At 51.7% G+C, this 20,342-nt stretch overlaps 1 protein-coding gene and 1 pseudogene across 2 annotated transcripts; one reads left to right on the top strand and one right to left on the bottom strand.

Annotated features, from left to right (window-relative positions):
* Nucleotides 1-16: 16 nt before the first annotated feature.
* Nucleotides 17-7,342, bottom strand: BICDL2 (BICD family like cargo adaptor 2). Of its 2 annotated transcripts, XM_077142040.1 has the most exons (10): nucleotides 7,272-7,342; nucleotides 5,747-6,042; nucleotides 3,217-3,432; nucleotides 2,952-3,068; nucleotides 2,722-2,868; nucleotides 1,700-1,891; nucleotides 1,428-1,577; nucleotides 911-1,038; nucleotides 576-696; nucleotides 17-490 (listed from the first exon to the last, which is right to left on the bottom strand). In XM_077142040.1, the coding sequence occupies exons 2-10, from the start codon at nucleotides 6,026-6,028 to the stop codon at nucleotides 323-325; spliced, it is 1,521 nt and encodes a 506-aa protein (XP_076998155.1). In that variant the 5' UTR covers nucleotides 6,029-6,042; nucleotides 7,272-7,342; the 3' UTR covers nucleotides 17-322. The 2 variants fall into 2 exon arrangements, with proteins under 2 accessions (XP_076998155.1, XP_076998156.1); XM_077142041.1 differs by lacking the exons at nucleotides 5,747-6,042; nucleotides 7,272-7,342 and adding an exon at nucleotides 3,692-5,697.
* A 6,434-nt stretch (nucleotides 7,343-13,776) lies between these two features.
* LOC143666816 (selenide, water dikinase 2-like) lies at nucleotides 13,777-15,685 on the top strand (annotated as a pseudogene).
* Nucleotides 15,686-20,342: the final 4,657 nt, after the last annotated feature.

Raw genomic sequence — 20,342 nt, 5'->3', positions numbered from 1 at the left:
AAGGATGGAGGCCAGGTTGGTGAGCGACTTCTATATTACTCTCTTGGATTTGGAGACATAAATACCCCACTCCCTTCCCACCCTGCAGCGTGCCAGGGCCTGGGGCCTGGTACTTAGAAAAGATAAGCGTGTAGATTCGCCCTGCAGACAGCGCTGCCCCACCTGCCCCGCCACCCACCGCGGGCCCTGACCCCACAGCCGGCCCCTGCTCCCCAGTGGCCCCTGCCCGGCCCCCCAAGGCGCGGAGGGCACAGCCGCCCTCCAAAGGTGATCTGGCTCTGGGGCTCCGTCGGCCAGAAGAGGAAACAGCCCCGCCCGGCCCTCAGGTCCTTCGGCTTCGGAAGAGGTTGCTGAGGAAGCCGCCGGCAGGCCCGGGGCCCAGGCGCAGCGAGAAGCGGGGGCTGGCGCGGCGCGGGGAGGCCCCGGGGGCGCTCAGCTCCTTCTGCCGCTGCGAGCGCAGCTGCTGTCCGATCACCACCTGCATGTCGTCCTGCGGGGCGGGGCCGGGGGCGGGTCAGGGCAGGCCCCGCCCCACAAGACTCCGCCCCCTCCCGACCGCCGGGCCCGCCCCTCACCTGCCAGGCCTCCAGCTCCTGCGTCAGCGCCACCTTCTGGCTGATGGCGCGCAGCAGCTCCCGGGACAGGGAGTCCCGCTCCAGCGAGACGCGGCTCAGCTCCAGCGACAGCTCCAGGGCCCTGCGGGCGGGAGGGCGGAGAGCGAGTTCGAAGCTGGGGCGGCGAGAGGCTTCTGAGCCCCGGCCGGCAGGGAGGAGGGCGCTGACACCGAGGCCAGGGAGGTAGGAGAGACCCAAGCGTAACACATAATCCCGGGTGGGCATCGGGCCCAGGACGGCCGGAGTGGGGCGCTATGCCCCGGGGAGCGCGGTGCAGGGAGGCAGCCGAGGCTCACTTGTTCACAGCCTCGTCCCGGTCCGCTAGGGCGCCGCCCAGGGCTGCGTCTGGGTCCTGCGCCAGCAGCTCCTTCTGCTTCCGCAACTCCTCCCGCAGGAACCGCAACTCTGTCCTCTGCAGCACGCTCTGCGGGGAGTGGGGAACGGAGAGGGCAGTGGGCTCCCGTCCTCGGCGCCCTGACCCTGCCCGCACCCCGCCTGCACTGGCAAACACCCCAGGCGGTGTTCCTGGCCCTGTGCTGGAGACTCGGAGATGAGTTCTCTGAACCCCCAGGATGGGACAGGGCTAGTTGGGGTGACAGAAGCCCGCAGGAGAGGTGCTAGGAGAAGCATCGGGGCATGGGGAGGGGGACTAGGAGGGTGCGGTCCCGGAAGTCCTCCTGGAGGACGCTCTTGAAGCATAACTAAGTTAGTCGCGATGGAGAGCGAGGCGGGCAGAAGGGACTCCGAGGTCAAAGCCGGGGAGGTGGGGATGGGAGGGGCTCTCACCCAGCACGGGCCGCTCCCCACCCCCACCTCATCCTGCAGCCTGGCCACTTCTGCCTCCTTCTCTTCCAGCATCTCCGCCGGGCTCAGGGATGATCGCTTCTTGGGGGGCTCCAAGCTCTCCTCCTGGGGCGAAAGTTGGATGCCGGGAGTCTCTTGGGTCTTCCGTGACGGGGTCGGCTGTAGGCCGAAAGAATCGGTGTGTGTGGGGGGGGTTGAGACTCGGGGGTCAAGGAGGAGGAGCGGAGCTTGCTCCTCTCCCAGGACCGCGCGAGTTGGGGGCTGGCGGGGAACCAGCTCACCTGGGCACCTCCGCGTCGGTCCTCGTCCTGCTCCTGGTCTCCCTCGAGGCTGTGGGCCAGCTCTGACTGCAGCGAGGCGCCCGACACGTCGGCGTCCTGGAGGCGCGACTCCTCTTCCAACTCCGAGACGCGCCGCTGCAGCCTCCGCAGCGCGCCCAAGGCCTCCCCGGCTTCGGAGCGCGCGCGTTCCAGCTGCGGACGGGCAGGCAGGCAGGCAGACAGACAGACAGCCGCACGGGCCGTCAGCCAGGCGCGCGCCGCGCCCGCAATCCCGCAGCCGGCCCACAGGGGGCGCCGAGCGCCTAGGAAGCCGGACAGCCGCGCGGCCCCTCCCGCTCCCGAAGCGCCGGCGGCCTTGGGTCGCTTACTCGCCCTCAGCAGATGCCCATTTCCTCACCTATAAAGCGGGGCGCGGCCGGGACGCCCTGCTCTAAGGTCTCCCACCCACGTCCCCATCCCCGGCGGCCAGATCACCTCGCAGGGCCCCGCGGGCCGCCCCCCGCCGGGTCCACCTGCTCCCTGCTTTCATCCAGCACTTATGCATCCTTTCTTCTGAGCCAGGAGCTGTGCTGAGCTCCCCAAAACCTCACCACGGCCTGAGAGCGAGGTGCCCTGACCATCCCGTGGCACAGATGGGGAAACTGAGATTCGGGTGTTCAGTAAGGAAGCCAGAAAGAAGCCAAGGGGCAGACTCCTGCCTTCGGGCGTGCAGCTTCTTTTCCCTCCCTTTGCTGGTCTCCACTGCCCCAGGTCCAGCAGGTCCCATCACTGGGTCTGAGTCCAGCCTCCGTGCCCTCCCACCCCCACCCCTTCAGTCCAGCTGCCCTGCTGTGACGCATACTAGGAGGTGGAGGGACATGCAAATCCACAGGCCTGCTTCCCCTGCTCCCAACTCTTCCATGGCTCCCACTTGCCCTGGGGCTGAAGGGCACACTGTGGTCAGGTGCTGGGGCTCCTGGTGACCCAGTTCTGGCATCATCTCCCTGGAGCCAAGCCGGGTGCACCCCCAAACAGCCAGTCACCTCCAGGCTGTGCTCCCGCCGCTCCCTCCGCAGAAGCATCAGCTCCTCGTGGGCGGCCCGCAGCCTGCCCTGGCTCTTCTCGGCCTCCTCACGCAGGCCCCGGATCTGGGCCTCCAGGTCCTGCCGCCGACCCTGCAGCATCTGGTTCTGGGGAAAGGCCTTGCGCTGTTGAGACGGCTTGTGTCCGGCCAGCCCCCGACGGCCCCAGCTCAGCCCCAGCTGGCACTCACCTCGCCCTGCAGACTCTCCAGCCGCGTCTGTAGCTCGGCCCCCGCCAGGGCCTGAGCTTGGTGCTCGCCCCGAAGAGCATCCAGTTCCCTCTGAAGCTCCTGCTCTGTCAGGGAGGCCTGGGGGGGGGGGGGGGCGTGAGCCTGCAGCTGGCCCAAGCCTCAACACCAAAGCCAGGGCACCCACCCCCACTGGGACCCAGCTGTCTCCCACCACCACCCCTCCCCCCTCGCCCAGGGGGGCCAGGGTCAGGGCCGTGCCACCCACCTGGGCCAACTGCTGGCTGAGCCGGAGGTTCTGCTCGCTGAGCTCACCCAGGGCCCGGGCCCTCTCGCGCCCGCTGTCCCGCTGCTCCGAGCGCTGCTCCCCAAGCTGCGCCCGCAGGGCCTCCACGTCCCCCTCCAGCTCTACGGCCCTGGCCTCCCACTCGGCCCCCCGGGCTGCCAGGCCCCGGCGGAGCTCATGGTTCTCCTGCTGCAGCCTCTGTGGGGACCAGGATTGGGGATCAGGGACACAGACGGGGGCAGGCTTGGGGGCACTGGGTGGAGAGGCAGGCACCCAGAAAGAGAGCCCAAGAGGTGCCAGCGCAGGCAGGCGAGCAAGAAAGAGAGTCAGGGAGCAGGCAGGCAGAGAGGACGAAACTCGGAGATTCAGAGAAGGAGAGGAGGGGAGCAGCCGGTTGCAAGTTCCGGGCCAGACCAGAGGACCCCAGCGAAGGGGGCGGCGCCCGGTGCCCACCCACCTCTGGCTGCCGCCTAGGCCTCTGAGTCCGTGATCTCAGGCGCCGTTTCTGGCACCGGAGCCGGGCAGAATTCACCCCGCGGCCCATGGCCTCAGCCAGCCCCTGTGCTCTGGGGCTCCTCAGGCTCAGCCTTTGCCGGGCCTCCGCTCAGCCCCTTTCCCAGCTCCTCTGGCCCAGCTACCTCTAATTAACCCCGGCAGCCCCACCCTGGCCCCATGCCTCTGCCTGCCCTCCCCAAACCTGTCGGACCAGCGGGGGGACGCTCGTGACACACCCATAGGTCCAGCGTGGAGAGGCAAGTAAGTTGGGGGGCTGGCCCTTGGCCCCCACTCTTTCCAGGCCCCCAAAGCGGGGCAGATCTAGACCCAGGGAACGACTTGCAGGTACTCCTGCCAAGTTCTATGCTAGTGCTTTACCCGCACTACTCCAGTGAATCCTCCAAAGGTAGAACTGTTAACAGACCCATTTCACAGATGACAAAACTAAGGCTTGCCTTAGCGAGAGGTGAAATACCTTGCCCACGGACACACAGAGAATGGAGCAGCGCTTCCAATCCCAGCAGTCAGTGTCTTAACCACATACTGTGGGGGCAACACAGCCCCGGGGTGAAGCTGGCAGATTCAGGAGCGGATTGTCCTGGCCAGTGCTCAGCTCTGCCGCTGCTGGGTGGTCGGGGCAAGCCCCGCAGTCCTCCAGGCCCCACCCACCCAGCCATCAGCCATGCACCTGTCCGTCCACACAGCCACCCACCCACCTACCCATTATTTCCTGAGCTCCTGCCACGTTTTGGGTCCTAGCTAAGGGTGCTAAGCATCACCACCAAGGTCACTGCCCTCAAGTCGCTTACAGTTCAGAGGGAAGAGACCCGTCAGAGATACGTGGACACCTGCCTGAACCAGGTAATTCCAGGGGGGCAGGAAGGGTGTAAGGCAACTCTGGGAGGTGATAAGGAGGGGCTGGGGGGCGCGACTCCTGCTTGAGGAGGCGATGTGTGAGTTGGTCCCTGCAGGACAAGAAGGAGCCATCCAGGACGGATGAGGGTTACAAGCTGAGGGACAGCAGTGTAGGGGCCCCGGGGAACAAGCGTAAGCTACTCAAGGGCCTGAAAAGGCTGGAGCAGAGGAAGGGGTGAGATGAAGTCAGGGATGCCCCAGGCCAGATTTTTAGGCCACGGAGAGACGTTTCAGTTTCATTCTGAGTGGTGGGGAGCCGTTGGGAGATTCTGGGTGAGGAGCAATGTGCTCGGATTTATAATTGTGAGATCCCACGGAGAATGGGCTCTAAGGGGCGTGGATGGAAGAGGAGGGACAGCGAGCTGGTGTCTGGAAGGGAGCTGCTGGGGGCTGTGATCCGCGGGGAGGCTGCAGAGATGATGGGAGGTGGGTGGGCCCAGAATCTGGACTAGAAGAGGGATTGAGAGGGCTTGCAGACGCAGGGGGGGAGGCCAGTGAGAGAGAAGTCACAGAGACAGGGTGGCTGGTCCTGAGACCGGGCTGCAGAGGGATGGGTGTGGAATCCAGGGTGCCAATTATGTTGAGGTGCCAGTGGGTGGCGTGGCGGAGAGTGTGTACAGTGAGCCGGATGTGACCCCCCGGGGTGAGAGGCTGGCTGAGCCTGCGCTGGTGGGTGGGGGAGGGGAGGGGAGGGGCCGCTCCTTCCCCGTCAAGTAGGCGATAATTAACTGAGATGATGGATGCAAAGCGCGGAGCCCAGCACCACCCAGGGCGGCGGGAGCGCCCTGTAACTGATACCAGGGGTTCCCCAACACGGCCACCCAGGATCCAGAGAGTGCCAGCTTCTGGCCCAGGCTCCCCCAGCCAGGCAGGTGGGGGGAGAGGACCCAGGTCTTGACTTATCCTCAACGCTGCGGCCTGGACCACTGGGCCTCTCTGCCTAGCTGTCCTCCCTCACCTGGCCCCCCTCCCCCGCTCACCTGTCCGATCCCCACTCACCTGCTGGCCCCCTGCCCATCTCTCCTCCCCTTTCCAGGTCCCCTGCTGCCCTGCCTAGTGGCCCTGGCCTCCAGTCCAGGTCCCCCGCCGGTGGCCAACGCACCTCCTCGCGCTCAGAGTGCTGGGCACTCAGCGTCTCCAGCTGCCGCCGCAGCTCTTCATTGCGCTCCAGAAGCATCTTGCCGAGCTCGGCAGCGAGCAGCAGGTCTTTCTCCTTCTGCTGCAGCTGCAGGGCCAGGTCGTCGGGCTCCTCGGGCCCGGGGCCTCCCCCCAGAAAGGAGTCCCGCCGCTCCAGCACGAACGGGAAGAAGCCCTCGTCCCCGCTGGGGGAGGCGCCCCCCGAGAGCAGCCCCGACGGGAAGCTCGGCCCATCTGGGGAGCTCATGGTGACAGCAGCGCCTGTGGGGACGGGTCGCTGCAGGACTCCTGGCTCCACTGCCCACCAGCCCTCTCCCTGCCCGCCCAGCCCTTCCAGTCCCACCGCCAGGGCCTCCCTCGGGCCACGAAAGGTTAATGATCTGGGTCTTGGCCACCAGGCTCCGTTAATGTCCTCGGGGTAAAGTGAGGCAGGGAGAAGAAGGAAAGGAGCTGGCTTGCCTTCCACCTCTGCCACACATGCTTTGTTGCCAGGAAACCTTGTCTCAGGGCTCCAGGACCCGGGGCTGCCTCTGCACCCCCTCTTTCCAACACCCATTCTGGCTCTCAGCCCCCCAGAAGCCAGGCTCTTAGGGACTCATACTCAGGAAGACTCCAGGCCCTGTTCTCCCAGGAATCCAGGACCCTACCTCTTGGGACCCCTCCCAGGGGTGCCAGCCCCTCCCCTTCCAGAAGACCCCAGGACCGGGCCCCCTGCCCTCCCCCCTTCCCCTAGTTGTTCCCTGGCTCTTCCACCCCCCACCCCAAGTGTGGCGGACCTAGGCATTGTGGGCCACACGTGGCCCTGTCCTGTGGGGCGCTGGCCTCGGCCCGGGGTTTCCCAGGCCAGCGCCCCGGCCCACTGCAGGGCAGGGAACAGGTTGGGCCGGGCCGGGCCGGCTGCGCGAGGCCACGACTCCGGTGTCTGTTTACTTCCCGGCCCGCCCCTGGGGACCGGAGCCCGGGGCTCGCGCACAGCCGCCCAGGCCGGGCCGCTCAGGGGCTGGGGAGCTTCCCACGCCCGGGTCCCTCGACGCCCCCAACCTCCAGCGCTTCTGAAGCCCCCGCAAGCCCTGCGCGCGCCACACGCGCACACCTGCCCGCGCGCCCCGCCCGGCGCCGGTACCACCCAGGTGTCACGGGGGTCCCAGCCCCACCCCCCCACAGGCCTGGTCCGGGGGCGTCTCCCCGACGTGGTCCCGCGGGCCCGGACCCCGCTCTGGGGACCCGGGCGTCCCCCCATCCCCCCTCCTCGCGCCCGGCTCCCGCCGAGCACCTCGATCCGGGCGTCCCGGCCCCCGGCGCCCCGACCCCAGCCCCAGGCGCCCGAAACCCACCCGCAGCCTCCCTTGCGCCCCGCGCCCCTCGGCTGCCCGGGCCCAGGAGTCCGGCTCCCCACGCACCCCCACCCCCCTGCGGGGGGGCCTCAGCCCGGCCCGGATCCTGCCCGCGGCTGGAAGGGCCCCTGCCCCCGGCGTCCCCCAGGCTCTCACCCTCCGCCTCCCGCCGGGCTCCCTCCGAGTCCCCGCTGTCCCCGGTCCCCTCTTCCGGAGGCGGCGCCAGGTGCGCGGCCAGCACAGGTGAGAGGGCGGTGCCGCGGGCGGGGCGGGGCGCCCCCTGGTGGCCGGAGCAGCCGGGCGGAGTGGCCACCACCCCGCTGCCAGGCGCAGGGAGCGACCCGCCCGGGCAATAGGGCATCTCGTGCGGGTCGACCCTGCGCCGAGCAAGGCGTCAGCTCCTGCCCCTCCCAGCCGCCCCGGGGGGTAGGAAACCCCCCAACAAGGACCCGGAAAACCAGCTCTTCGCAGGGCATCTTGTTTACCAACTTTAAACAGGAGCTACCATTATCCCACTCTGCAGATGGGGAGGCTGAGGCCCATGGAGACCATTTCACCTGCCCAGAACCCCACCAACATACCTGGAAAGGGCCCTCCTACTGCCCTCACGCCTCAGCCACGACACAGAGGCTCAGAAAAGTGACCTGTCCACACGACGGCTTGGTCCTGGAGACTGTGACCCGGGTCCCTCAGTCCCTGGGCTGTGAGAGCTGGGCCCCACACCACAGCGGGGGAGGGCGCTGGGTCTGCAGGCCGGGAGGGGCCCAGACTGGAGCGCCAAGGCCGCGGAGACCTGGAGCATGAGGAGGTGAGCGGGTGCATGGAAGAAGCCAGGGACGTGGGGAAGCTGGGTGTCTTGGGACCTGGGACCTGACAGGAAAGGGGTTGGTTCTCATCCACCTGCCTTGTCGGGGTCCCTCCCTGCCTCCCTGTGGCCCCCCTCCCCACCCCGCCATCCGTCTCCCTCACCCTGCCACCTGGAGTGGGGGGATGGGGGGCTCTGCCTCTCTTCTGGAATAAGCCAGACAGAAAAATATAGAGAGCAAAGAACTGCCACCAGGAGTGAACAAAGGTTAACGTGTGGTCAAATTTGCTGTTGACCTTTTTAATTAATGCCACACCAAGCTTGCTAGTTGCTCAACCTGCCTTCCTTCCTCCCTCCTCCCCTCCCTCCTCCCCCCAGAGGGAGCAAACCCTCCTGAAGGGACAGGCCCCGCCCCGGGCGCCTCGAGGCCTCTGTGACATGTGTAAAGCCTAGAACAAGAAGTGCTATTGTTTGGGGCCTTTAAACTCTGTCCATAAAAGATTTCACATGAGCGTGCTGTTCTGCAGCCTGCTTTTTTTTCATTTAATCTTTAACAACACTCAGCTCTGCTGAGATACCACTTACAGATAATAAAATGCACCCATTTAAAAAAATATTTTTTGTTAATTTTTAAATTTTTAAAAAATATATGACAAGAAAGAAACACAAACATATGATCATTCCGTTACACATATATAATCAGTAATTCACAGTATCATCACATAGTTGCACATTCATCATCATGATCATTTCTTAGAACATTTGCATCAATTCAGAAAAAGAAAGAAAAGGACAACAGAAAAAAAAGATTATGCATACCATACCCCTTACCCTTCCCTTTCATTGATCACTAGCATTTGAAACTAAATTATTTTAACATTTGTTCCCCCTATTATTTATCTGTATTCCATATGTTCTACTCCTCTGTTGACAAGGTAGATAAAAGGAGCATCAGACACAAGGTTTTCACAATCACACAGTCACATTGTGAAAGCTATATCATTATTCAATCATCTTCAAGAAACATGGCTACTGGAACACAGCTCTACACTTTCAGGTAGTTCCCTCCAGCCTCTCCATTACATCTTGGTTAACAAGGTGATATCTACTTAATGTGTAAGAATAACCTCCAGGATAACCTCTCACTCTGTTTGAAATCTCTCAGCCATTGACACTTTGTCTCATTTCTCTCTTCCCCCTTTTGGTCGAGAAGGTTTTCTCAATCCCTTGATGCTGAGTCTCAGCTCAGTCTAAGATTTCTGTCCCATGTTACCAGGAAGATACACATCCCTGGGAGTCATGTCCCACGTAGACAGGGGGAGGGTGGTGAGTCTGCTTGCTGTGTTGGCTGGAGAGAGAGGCCACATCTGAGCAACAAAAGAGGTTCTCTTGGGGGTGACCCTTAGGCCTAATTTTAAGCAGGCTTGACCTATCCTTTGTGGGGTTAAGTTTCATATGAACAAACCCCAAGATTGGGGGCTCAGCCTATTGCTTTGGTTGTCCACACTGCTTGTGATAATATCAAGAATTCAACTTGGGGAAGTTGAATTTTCCCCCCTTTTCACCATTCCCCGAAGGGGACTTTGCAAATACTTTCAAATCACTGTTCAGATCACTCTGGGATTTATTAGGGCATCACTCTGGACAAACCAACAAAATCTCAAGGGTCATAAACTTTTGAATGCATATCTTGGTATCTGGATCCCACAGAGACATGGGTAGGAGTTTCTCTCTGTCACACACCTAGAAGGGGACCTGGAGGGTGGAGGTGGACCTGGCTGCGCAGAAACTGCGGCACAGAAACTACACCACAACTCAGAGGCTTCAGCAGCCATTGTTGTGTTGCAGTTTCGAGTGTTGACTGGGCTGTGTAGGGCGGCTCCGGCAGCTGAGATGCCACAGGCCTGTGGATGAATGGAGACCAGCCCTTTTCCCTCCGGCATCCGGGACGGCAGTGGGACAGCCGGATCTGCTGAGACTGGTCAGCGCCTCTCTCTCCACGCAGACCCCCCAGACTTCCTCACAGGACGTCATCACACACTCCTTACCCAGCCTGGCAGCTGGCTTCCCCCAGAGCAAGAGTCTAAGGGGCCCGGGCTAGAGCTGCAGGGCTTCTTTTAAAAAGTAATAAAAAATAATTTTTTATTGTAAAATATATATACAAGGAAAAGAAAGAAAAAACAATCATTTTCAAAGTGCACTCAACTGCAGGGCTTTTTTTAAATATAATTTTTTGTTAGAAAAGTTATAGGTTTACAGAAACCTCATGCAGAAAATGGAGATTTTTTTCACAACACAAGCCCCTCCCGCCCATTATTGACACCTAATATTAGGGCAGTACTTTTGTTCCAATTGATGAAAGAATATTAGTGTAATTGAACTATTAATGATAGTCCAGAATTTATATTAGAATCACTGTCTGTGTTGTATAGCCCCATGGGCTTTTTAATTTTTATTTCTTTTCTAGGAACATATATACAACCTAACATTTCCCCTTTTAACCACATTCAAATATATAAACAAGACTGAATCGTAAATAACTAATATATAATTAAGAACTTACACATTCCAGTAGTAAATGCTTTGGGGAGGTCAGCAAGGAAGCAGACCAACAGAATCAGGCAGAAGATTTTAAAACACATTTTCCTCACTTCGTTTGGTGCGAGGATAAAAGAAAATAGCTGTGCATCCAAATTGTTACTATATTCACTTGCTTATGATCAATTTTAATTAAAAATGAATAATAGTTATGGCATCGTTATCCCTCTATAACATGCAAAGGCATGGTAGGAGGAGAAATAGACTGGAATGGTAGGACTGGGGAAGGTTCTAGAATGTTTGGCTATCCAGAGTCACATTCCCATTTCAGAGAAGAGAAAGTTGAGGCACTGGCCCAGGTGCCTTTGCGGCTGCGAGTCCTTGGTCCTAGAGCCTCTGCCTGCAGCCCTCCATTCCCGCCTCCTCAAAGCACTCCACTTGTTACTGTAGCTTCCACTTATTTACTGCAGGGCTACAAGATTTTGTTCTTTCCACTTTTTTTTTACTTTTAAAAATTTTTATTGCGGTAGCATATATAGCTCCACTTTTATTGAAGAGTGAATTTTCGTTCCTTTTGCATTTTTGAAAGCAAGGTTTTAACGGTTACATGTAAAGGTATCAGTGACCCTTAGTAAATGCATCGCTCAGCCTTATTTACTTATGTGCAACCTTGATATATTACAAACACCTTCGTTATTGACAAGGCTTAGGGGCATATATAAGCAAATTTATTAGCAAATAGGACCAATTCATAGATTTCTAAAATAGTTACTATACAGAACCATTCTTTTCATTACTTTTTGAAATATTTTTTAAAATGTATTTATTAATTACAAAAATAAAGAAACAAAATAAAACAACATACATAATCAGTAATTCACAATATCATCACTTAGTTGCATATTCATCATTTATTAGAACATTTGCATTAATTCAGAAAAAGAAATAAAAAGACAATAGAAAAAGCAATAAAATGGACACAGGAAAGAAAAAAAAAAGATTATACCTACCATACCCCTTACCCCTTGCTTCCATTGATCACTAGCATTTAAACTAAATTTATTTTAGCATTTGTTTCCCCTATTATTTATTTTTATTCCATATGTTCTACTCCTTTGTTGACAAGGTAGATAAAAGGAGCATCAGACACAAGGTTTTCACAATCACACAGTCACATTGTGACAGCTGTATCATTATTCAATCATCATCAAGAAACATGGCTACTGGAACACAGCTCTACATTTTCAGGCAGTTCCCTCCACCTCTCCATTACATCTTGAATAACAAAATGATATCTACTTGATGCATAAGAATAACCTCCAGGATAACCTCTCGACTCTGTTTGGAATCTCTCAACCATTGACACTTTGTCTCATTTCCCTCTTCCCCCTTTTGGTCGAGAAGGTTTTCTCAATCCCTTGATGCTGAGTCTCCATTCATTCCAAGATCTCTGTCCCACGTTGCCAGGAAGGTCCACACCCCTGGGAGTCATGTCCCACGTAGAGAGGGGGAGGGTGGTGAGACTGCTCATTGTGTTGGCTGGAGAGAGAGGCCACATCTGAGCAACAAGAGGCTCTTTTGGGGGTGACCCTTGGGCCTAAATTTTAAGTAGGCTTGACCTATCCTTTGTGGGGTTAAGTTTCATATGAACAAATCCCAAGACTGGAGGCTCTGCCTATAGCTTTGGTTGTCCACACTGCTTGTGAGAATATCAAGAATTCAACTTGGGGAAGTTGAATTTCTTCCCGTTCTCACCACTCCCCGAAGGGGGCTTTGCAGATACTTTTCCACTCACTGATCGAATCACTCTGGGATTCATCGGGGCATCACTCTGGACAAACCAGCAAAATCTCATGTCCTACCTGAGATTCCAAGTACTTATGGCGTTCAATCAAACTATCTACATAAGTTATATTAAGAAATGCACTAGTCAAAATATAAATTTTGTAACTAATAAACATTTTTTGCTTTAGTCTCACACAGAAGGTGACATTTTCAAATATTAATTACCATCTATTTTCAGTACCCTGCAATAATGACATTCCTTTGTTCTTCCTCATGCAAAAACATTTTTAAAATTGTACCTTGCACATTTCACTATTGTTATACACTCTAGGCATTCCTAGATTATACTATCTCAATCTTTAACATCTATCTTTTTTTCTGATTTCATATGTCCCCAGCCCTCCTCCCTCTATCATTCTCCTATGCAGCTTCATTCAGTGTTTTAACATAATTATATTACAGTTAGGTAGTATTGTGCTGTCCATTTCTGAGTTTTTGTATCCAGTCCTGTTGCACAGTCTGTATCCCTTCAGCTCCAATTACCCAGTATCTTACCCTATTTCTATCTCCTGATGGTCTCTGTTACCAACGACATATTCCAAGTTTATTCACTAATGTAAGTTCATATCAATGAGACCATACAGTATTTATCCTTTAGTTTTTGGCTATTCTCACTCAGCATAATGTTCTCAAGGCCCATCCATGTTGCTACATACTTCATAAGTTTATTCTGTCTTAAAGCTGCATAATATTCCATCGTATGTATATACCACAGTTTGTTTAGCCACTCGTCTGTTGATGGACATTTTGGCTGTTTCCATCTCCTTGCAATTGTAAATAATGCTGGTATAAACATTGGTGTGCAAATGTCCGTTTGTGTCTTTGCCCTCATGTCCTCTGAGTAGATACCTAGCAATGGTATTGCTGGGTCGTATGGCAATTCTATATTCAGCTTTTTGAGGAACCGCCAAACTGCCTTCCACAGTGGTTGCACCATTTGACATTCCCACCAACAGTGGATAAGTGTGCCTCTTTCTCCGCATCCTCTCCAGCACTTGTCATTTTCTGTTTGGTTGATAATGGCCATTCTGGTGGGTGTGAGATGATATCTCATTGTGGTTTTGATTTGCATTTCTCTAATGGCCAGGGACATTGAGCATCTCTTCATGTGCCTTTTGGCCATTTGTGTTTCCTCTTCTGAGAACTGTCTGTTCAAGTCTTTTTCCCATTTTGTAATTGGGTTGGCTGTCCTTTTGTTGAGTTGAACAATCTCTTTATAAATTCTGGATACTAGACCTTTATCTGATATGTTGTTTCCAAATATTGTCTCCCATTGTGTAGGCTGTCTTTCTACTTTCTTGATGAAGTTCTTTGATGCACAAGAGTGTTTAATTTTGAGGAGCTCCCATTTCTTTCTTCAGTGCTCTTGCTTTAGTTCTAAGGTCCATAAAACCGCCTCCAATTATAAGATTTATAAGATATTTCCCGAGAAGAGCCTGGAGCCCCTGGTGCAGCGCGGTTTGATCTGGCATGATGGCGGATGCCACGGCAACCGGCGGTGGTGGCGTAAGTCTCCTTGGGCCTGGAGGGATTTCCTCTGGGAGGGGCTCTTCCAGCTACCGGCCGTGAGCCCCAGGCACTGGGCCTGGGTCCCAGCTGGCGGCTGACGGGCTTCTCTGGCATAAAGGGCTGAGGCTGCAAGGTCCCCCAGGAGACGCTGCTCCAGCTCCAGGCGGGACTGATGCGGCCCGACGTGCGGCCCCCGCTGGCTGGGGGCCTGGTCGGAGGCCCTGACGGGGCGGGACCCGGCCCCAGTTTCCCAACCCTGGGTATTGGGCTTGACTCCTGCGTCATAGCCCTGAGGCACGGGGGCCTGTCGCTGGTGCAGACCACAGACTTCTTTTACCCTTGGTGGAGGACCCTTACATGACTGGGCGCATAGCTTGCGCCAATGTGCTGAGCGACCTGTACGCCATGGGCATCACTGAATGTGACAACATGTTGATGTGGCTCAACCCTGAGCTCTGCTGGTCTACAGGTTTTAGTTCCAAAAGGGGGAGTGCTTCCACCAGGAGAAACTACAATGATTCCATTGAACTGGAATCTAAGACTGCCACCTGCTCACTCTGGGCTACTCATGCCCCTGGATCAACAAGCCAAGAAGGGGGTTGCATTATTTTCTGGGGGTCAGGGGGTGATTCACTGGAAGCCTTTTAAGGAGGATTCAGAAGAGACAGGTTCTCTTCCTGCTTCGGCTGGCGAGCCTCTCCTGTGGAGTTCATCCAGACCCTCCATCAGAATCCTCGGCTTCACAGCCTGCCCTGTGTTTTTGGACTCTGTGTTCCTGTGGTCACTCAGCCAGAGCATGAGCGAGGAGGAGAGGGAAAAGATAGCACCCCGCTTGATCCGAGGCTTTCGCGATGCCGCCGAGGAAGGCGGCTCTGCGGGGACCGGCGGGCAGACTGTGGTGAACCCTCGGATTATCGTTGGCGGGGTCGCCACCGCGGTGCGCCAGCCAAGTGAGTTCATCGTGCCCGACAGTGCCGTGGTTGGCGACGTGCTGGTGTTGACCAAACCCTTAGGAACCCAAGTTGCCGTCAATGTCCCCCAGTGGCTTGATAACCCTGAAAGATGGAGTAAGAACACAATGGTGGTGTCCGGAGAAGAGGTGGAGCTGGCTTATCAGGAGGCCATGTTCAATACGGCCACCCTCAACAGAACTGCTGCCGGCTAATGCACACGTCTCATGCCCACGCTGCCACAGATACCACAGGCTTCGGCATTCTAGGACACGCGCAGAACCTCGCGCAAGAACAAAGAAATGAGACGTCCTTCGTCATTCAGAATCTGCCGATCATTGCCAAGAGGCGGCCATCGGCGAGGCCAGCGGGCGCTTCGGGCTCCTTCAAGGAACCTCAGCAGAAACCTCGGGGGGCTTACTGATTTGTCTGCCGAGAGAACAGGCGGCTCGCTTTTGTTCCAAAATCAAATCTTCCAAGTACGGAGAGGGTCACCGAGCATGGATCGTGGGTATTGTGGAAAAGGGAAATCGGAGGGCCCGGATCACTGACACGCCTCGAGTTATTGAGGTCTTACCTCGTGGGGCTGCTGCTGCTGCTGCTGCCGCCCCTGACAACTCCAATCCCTCCTCCGAGCCTAGTTTGTGAGATAGAACGGAAGTTGTTTGGACTTCAGAGCCTTCCTGCACAATCATGGATGGTTCTCAAGAGTTGATTTTAAAAAGAAATTTCCAAAGAAGTCCACTTGCCTAGTTCCAGCTGCCTATTAAAAGCTGCCCTTGTGCATATTCCAAGATCGAAAGTAACGGTTTTACTTTGGGGGGAGGTTTGTTCATCTCTTGGGTAGAAGAGGAGCAGAGTGACCTGTTCATTGTTTTCAAGGGCAAAATGAAACTATTCCAGTTTTAAGGGGTTTTCTTTGCACTGGGTTAATTTCTGCACAGGGAATGGGATTATTAAAAGTAAATTGTATGCACACATTAAGTAAATTGCAAAATGAAAAGCATTTAAACAGATTGCTAAGAGATCTTATAATGCAATATCAAATTCTTTATTAGATTTTTCTGAAGTATTGGCTTTTTCCTACTTTGGGCAAGAATTGAGCAGCTTGTCCAATAACTGGGAAAGAAGGGCCCATAACCATCTGGCCTGGTCTCTGTTAATGATGTTTCTCCCTCTAAACCCCATAAAGGACTGGGAGAGGCAGAGTGAACCCCAGAACTCAGGCTTTGGTGGTCATTGATATGTTAAATCTTGTGCTGATTCCTGTTGATTTAATCAATAAAGTAATTTCTAGTGAGAAAAAAATAAAAAGGACTTTATTCCAAAACTTAAAAAAAAAAAAAAAGGTATTTCCCTACATTTTCCTCGAACTGTTTTATGGTCTTAGACCTGATGTTTAGATCTTTGATCGATTTTGAGTTAACTTTTGTATAGGGTGTGAGATATGGGTCTTCTTTCATTCTTTTGCATATGGATATCCAGTTCTCTAGGCACCATTTATTGAAGAGACTGTTCTGTCCCAGGTGAGTTGGTTTGACTGCCTTATCGAAGATCAAATGACCATAGATGAGAGGGTCTATATCTGAGCACTCTATTCGACTCCGTCGGTCAATATATCTATCTTTATGCCAATACCATGCTGTTTTGACCACTGTGGCTTCATAATATGCCTTAAAGTCAGGCAGCGTGAGACCTCCAACTTTGTTTTTTTTCCTCAAGATACTTTTAGCAATTCAGGGCACCCTGCCCTTCCAGATAAATTTGCTTATTTGTTTTTCTATTTCTGAAAAGTAAGTTGTTGGGATTTTGATTGGTATTGTGTTGAATCTGTAAATCAATTTAAGTAGAATTGACATCTTAACTATATTTAGTCTTCCAATCCATGAACACGGTATGCCCTTCCATCTATTTAGGTCTTCTGTGATTTCTTTTAACAGTTTCTTGTAGTTTTCTTTGTTTAGGTCTTTTGTCTCTTTAGTTAAATTTATTCCTAAGAATTTTATTCTTTTAGTTGCAATTGTAAATGGAATTCATTTCTTGATTTCCCCCTCAGATTGTTCATTACTAGTGTATAGAAACACTACAGATTTTTGAATGTTGATCTTGTACCCTGCCAGTTTGCTGTACTCGTTTATTAGCTCTAGTAGTTTTGCTGTGGATTTTTCAGGGTTTACGACATATAGTATCATATCATCTGCAAACAGTGATAGTTTTACTTCTTCCTTTCCAATTTTGATGCCTTGTATTTCTTTTTCTTCTCTAATTGCTCTGGCTAGAACTTCCAACACAATGTTGAATAACAGTGGTGATAGTGGACATCCTTGTTTTCTTCCTGATCTTAGGGGGAAAGTTTTCTGTTTTTCCCCATTGAGGATGATATTAGCTGTGGGTTTTTCATATATTCCCTTTATCATTTTAAGGAAATTCCCAGGAAAGGAATTCAACAGGAAAATTCAACAGGAAAGGATGTTGAATTTTTCAAATGCCTTCTCTGCATCAATTGAGATGATCATGTGATTTTCTGCTTTGATTTGTTGATATGGTGTATTACATTAATTGATTTTCTTATTTTGAACCATCCTTGCATACCTGGGATGAATCCTACTTGGTCATGATGTATAATTCTTTTAATGTGTTGCTGGATTCGATTTGCTAGAATTTTGTTGAGGATTTTTGCATCTATATTCATTAGAGAGATTGGTCTGTAGTTTTCTTTTTTTGTAATATCTTTGCCTGGTTTTGGCATGAGGATGATGTTGGCTTCATAGAATGAATTAGGTAGTTTTCCCCCACTTCAATTTTTTTTTTAAGAGTTTGAGCAGGATTGGTACTAATTCTTTCTGGAATGTTTGGTAGAATTCACATGTGAAGCTGTCTGGTCCTGGACTTTTCTTTTTGGGAAGCTTTTTAATGACTGATTCAATTTCTTTACTTGTGATTGGTTTGTTGAGGTCATCTGTTTCATCTTGGGTCAAAGTTGGTTGTTCATGCCTTTCTAGGAAGTTGTCCATTTCATCTACATTGTTGTATTTATTGGCATAAAGTTGTTCATAGTATCCTGTTATGACCTCCTTTATATCTGTGGGGTCAGTGGTTATGTCTCCTCTTCCATTTCTGATTTTATTTATTTGTATCCTCTCTCTTCTTCTTTTTTGTCAATCTTGCTAAGGGCCCATCAATCTTATTGATTTTCTCATAGAACCAACTTCTGGTTTTATTGATTTTCTCAATTGTTTTCATGTTCTCAATTTCCTTTATTTCTGCTCTAACCTTTGTTATTTCTTTCCTTTTGCTTGCTTTGGGGTTAGTTTTCTTTCTTTCTCCAGTTCTTCCAAGTGGACAATTAATTCCTGTATTTTTGCCCTTTCTTCTTTTTTTGATATAGGCATTTAGGGCAATAAATTTCCCTCTTAGCACTGCCTTTGCTGCGTCCCATAGGTTTTGATATGTTGTGTTTTCATTTTCATTTGCCTCGAGATATTTACTGATTTCTCTTGTAATTTCTTCCTTGACCCACTGGTTGTTTAAGAGTGTGTTGTTGAGCCTCCACATATTTGTGATTTTTCTGGCGCTTTGCCTATTATTGATTTCCAACTTCATTCCTTTATGATCTGAGAAGGTGTTTTGTATGATTTCAATCTTTTTAAATTTGTTGAGACTTGCTTTGTGACCCAGCATATGGTCTATCTTTGAGAATGATCCATGAGCACTTGAGAAAAAGGTGTATCCTGCTGTTGTGGGGTGTAATGTCCTATAAATGTCTGTTAAGTCTAGCTCATTTATTGTAATATTCAAATTCTCTGTTTCTTTATTGATCCTCTGTCTAGATGTTCTTTCCATTGATGAAAGTGGGGAATTGAAGTCTCCAACTATTATGGTAGATGTGTTTGTTTCCCTTTTTAGTGTTTGCCTCACGTATTTTGGGGCATTCTGGTTCGGTGCATAAATATTTATGATTGTTATGTCTTCATGTTGAATTGTTCCTTTTATTAGTACATAGTATCCTTCTTTGTCTCTTTTAACTGTTTTACATTTGAAGTTTAATTTGTTGGATATTAGTATAGCTACTCCTGCTCTTTTCTGGTTGTTATTTGCATAAAATATCTTTGCCCAACCTTTCACTTTCAACCTATGTTTATCTTTGGGTCTAAGATGTGTTTCCTGTAGACACCATATAGAAGGATCCTGGTTTTTAATCCATTCTGACAGTCTATGTCTTTTGATTGGGGAGTTCAGTCCATTAACATTTAGTGTTATTATTGTTTGGGTAGTACTTTCCTCTAACATTTTGCCTTTTGTATTTTATATGTCATATATAATTTTCCTTCTTTCTACACTCTTCTCCACACCCCTCTCTTCTGTCTTTTCATATCTGTTTCTAGTGCTCCCTTTAGTATTTCTTGCAGAGCTGGTCTCTTGGTCACGAATTCTCTCAGTGACTTTTTGTCTGAAAATGTTTTAATTTCTCCTTCATTTTTGAAGGACAATTTTGCTGGGTATAGAATTCTTGGTTGGCAGTTTTTCTCTTTTAGTAATTTAAATATATCATTCCACTGTCTTCTCGCCTCCATGGTTTCTACTGAGAAATCTACACATAGTCTTATTGGGTTTCCCTTGTATGTGATGGATTGCTTTTCTCTTGCTGCTTTCAAGATCCTCTCTTTCTCTTTGACCTCTGACATTCTGACTAGTAAGTGTCTTGGAGAACATCTATTTGGATCTATTCTCTTTGGGGTGCGCTGCACTTCTTGGATCTGTAATTTTAGGTCTTTCATAAGAGTTGGGAAATTTTCAGTGATGATTTCTTCCATTAGTTTTTCTCCTCCTTTTCCCTTCTCTTCTCCTTCCAGGACACCCACGGCATGTATATTTGTGCGCTTCATATTATCATTCAATTCCCTGAGTCCCTACTCATATTTTCCCATTTTTTTCCCTATAGTTTCTGTATCTTGTCGGATTTCAGAGTTTCCATCCTCCAGTTCACTAATCCTAACCTCTGTCTCTTGAAATCTACCATTGTAGGTTTCCATTGTTTTTTTCATCTCTTCTACTGTACCTTTCATCCCTATAAGTTCTGTGATTTGTTTTTTCAGACTTTCCATTTCTTCCTTTTGTTCATTCCTTGCCTTCTTCATATCCTCCCTCAATTCATTGATTTGGTTTTTGATGAGGTTTTTCATGTCTGTTCATACTTTCTGAATTAGTTGTTTCAGCTCTTGTATCTCATTTGAACTATTGGTTTGTTCCTTTGACTGGGCCATATCTTCAATTTTCCTGGTGTGATTTGTTATTTTTTGCTGGCATCTAGACATTTAATTACCTTAATTAGTTTATTCTGGAGATTGCTTTCACTTCTCTTACCTAGGGTTTTCTTGCTAGATGAGTTTGTTGTCTATCTGTTCTTTGACCTTCAGTTCAGCTTTTTCCGGACCTCTAGCTTACGTTTTGTTTAACAGAGAAGAATTTTTCAGTTCTTGTTTTCTTGTTTCTTGCCCTGCTTGTATGGTGCCTTTTCCCTCCCCACCCTTAGGAGGGTCTACATAGGTATTAAAAATTCCAGCCGGGTTCTCCCGGACT

Source organism: Tamandua tetradactyla, chromosome 23 (genome assembly GCF_023851605.1).
Source record: "Tamandua tetradactyla isolate mTamTet1 chromosome 23, mTamTet1.pri, whole genome shotgun sequence".
NCBI classification, from domain to species: domain Eukaryota; kingdom Metazoa; phylum Chordata; class Mammalia; order Pilosa; family Myrmecophagidae; genus Tamandua; species Tamandua tetradactyla.
Note: the sequence above shows the minus strand (reverse complement) of the source record. Positions and strands in the feature narration are given on the sequence as shown.

Bases quoted from the DNA above. Each gene is read 5' to 3' on its own strand.
- BICDL2 (XM_077142040.1), bottom strand. From the start codon at position 6,028: ATGAGCTCCCCAGATGGGCCGAGCTTCCCGTCGGGGCTGCTCTCGGGG. The intron at 3,069-3,216 runs GTGGGTGGCACG...CCCCCCCCCCAG, and splicing joins TCAGCCAGCAGTTGGCCCAG to GCCTCCCTGACAGAGCAGGA. The intron at 697-910 runs GTGAGCCTCGGC...TCCCGCCCGCAG, and splicing joins CGGGACGAGGCTGTGAACAA to GGCCCTGGAGCTGTCGCTGG.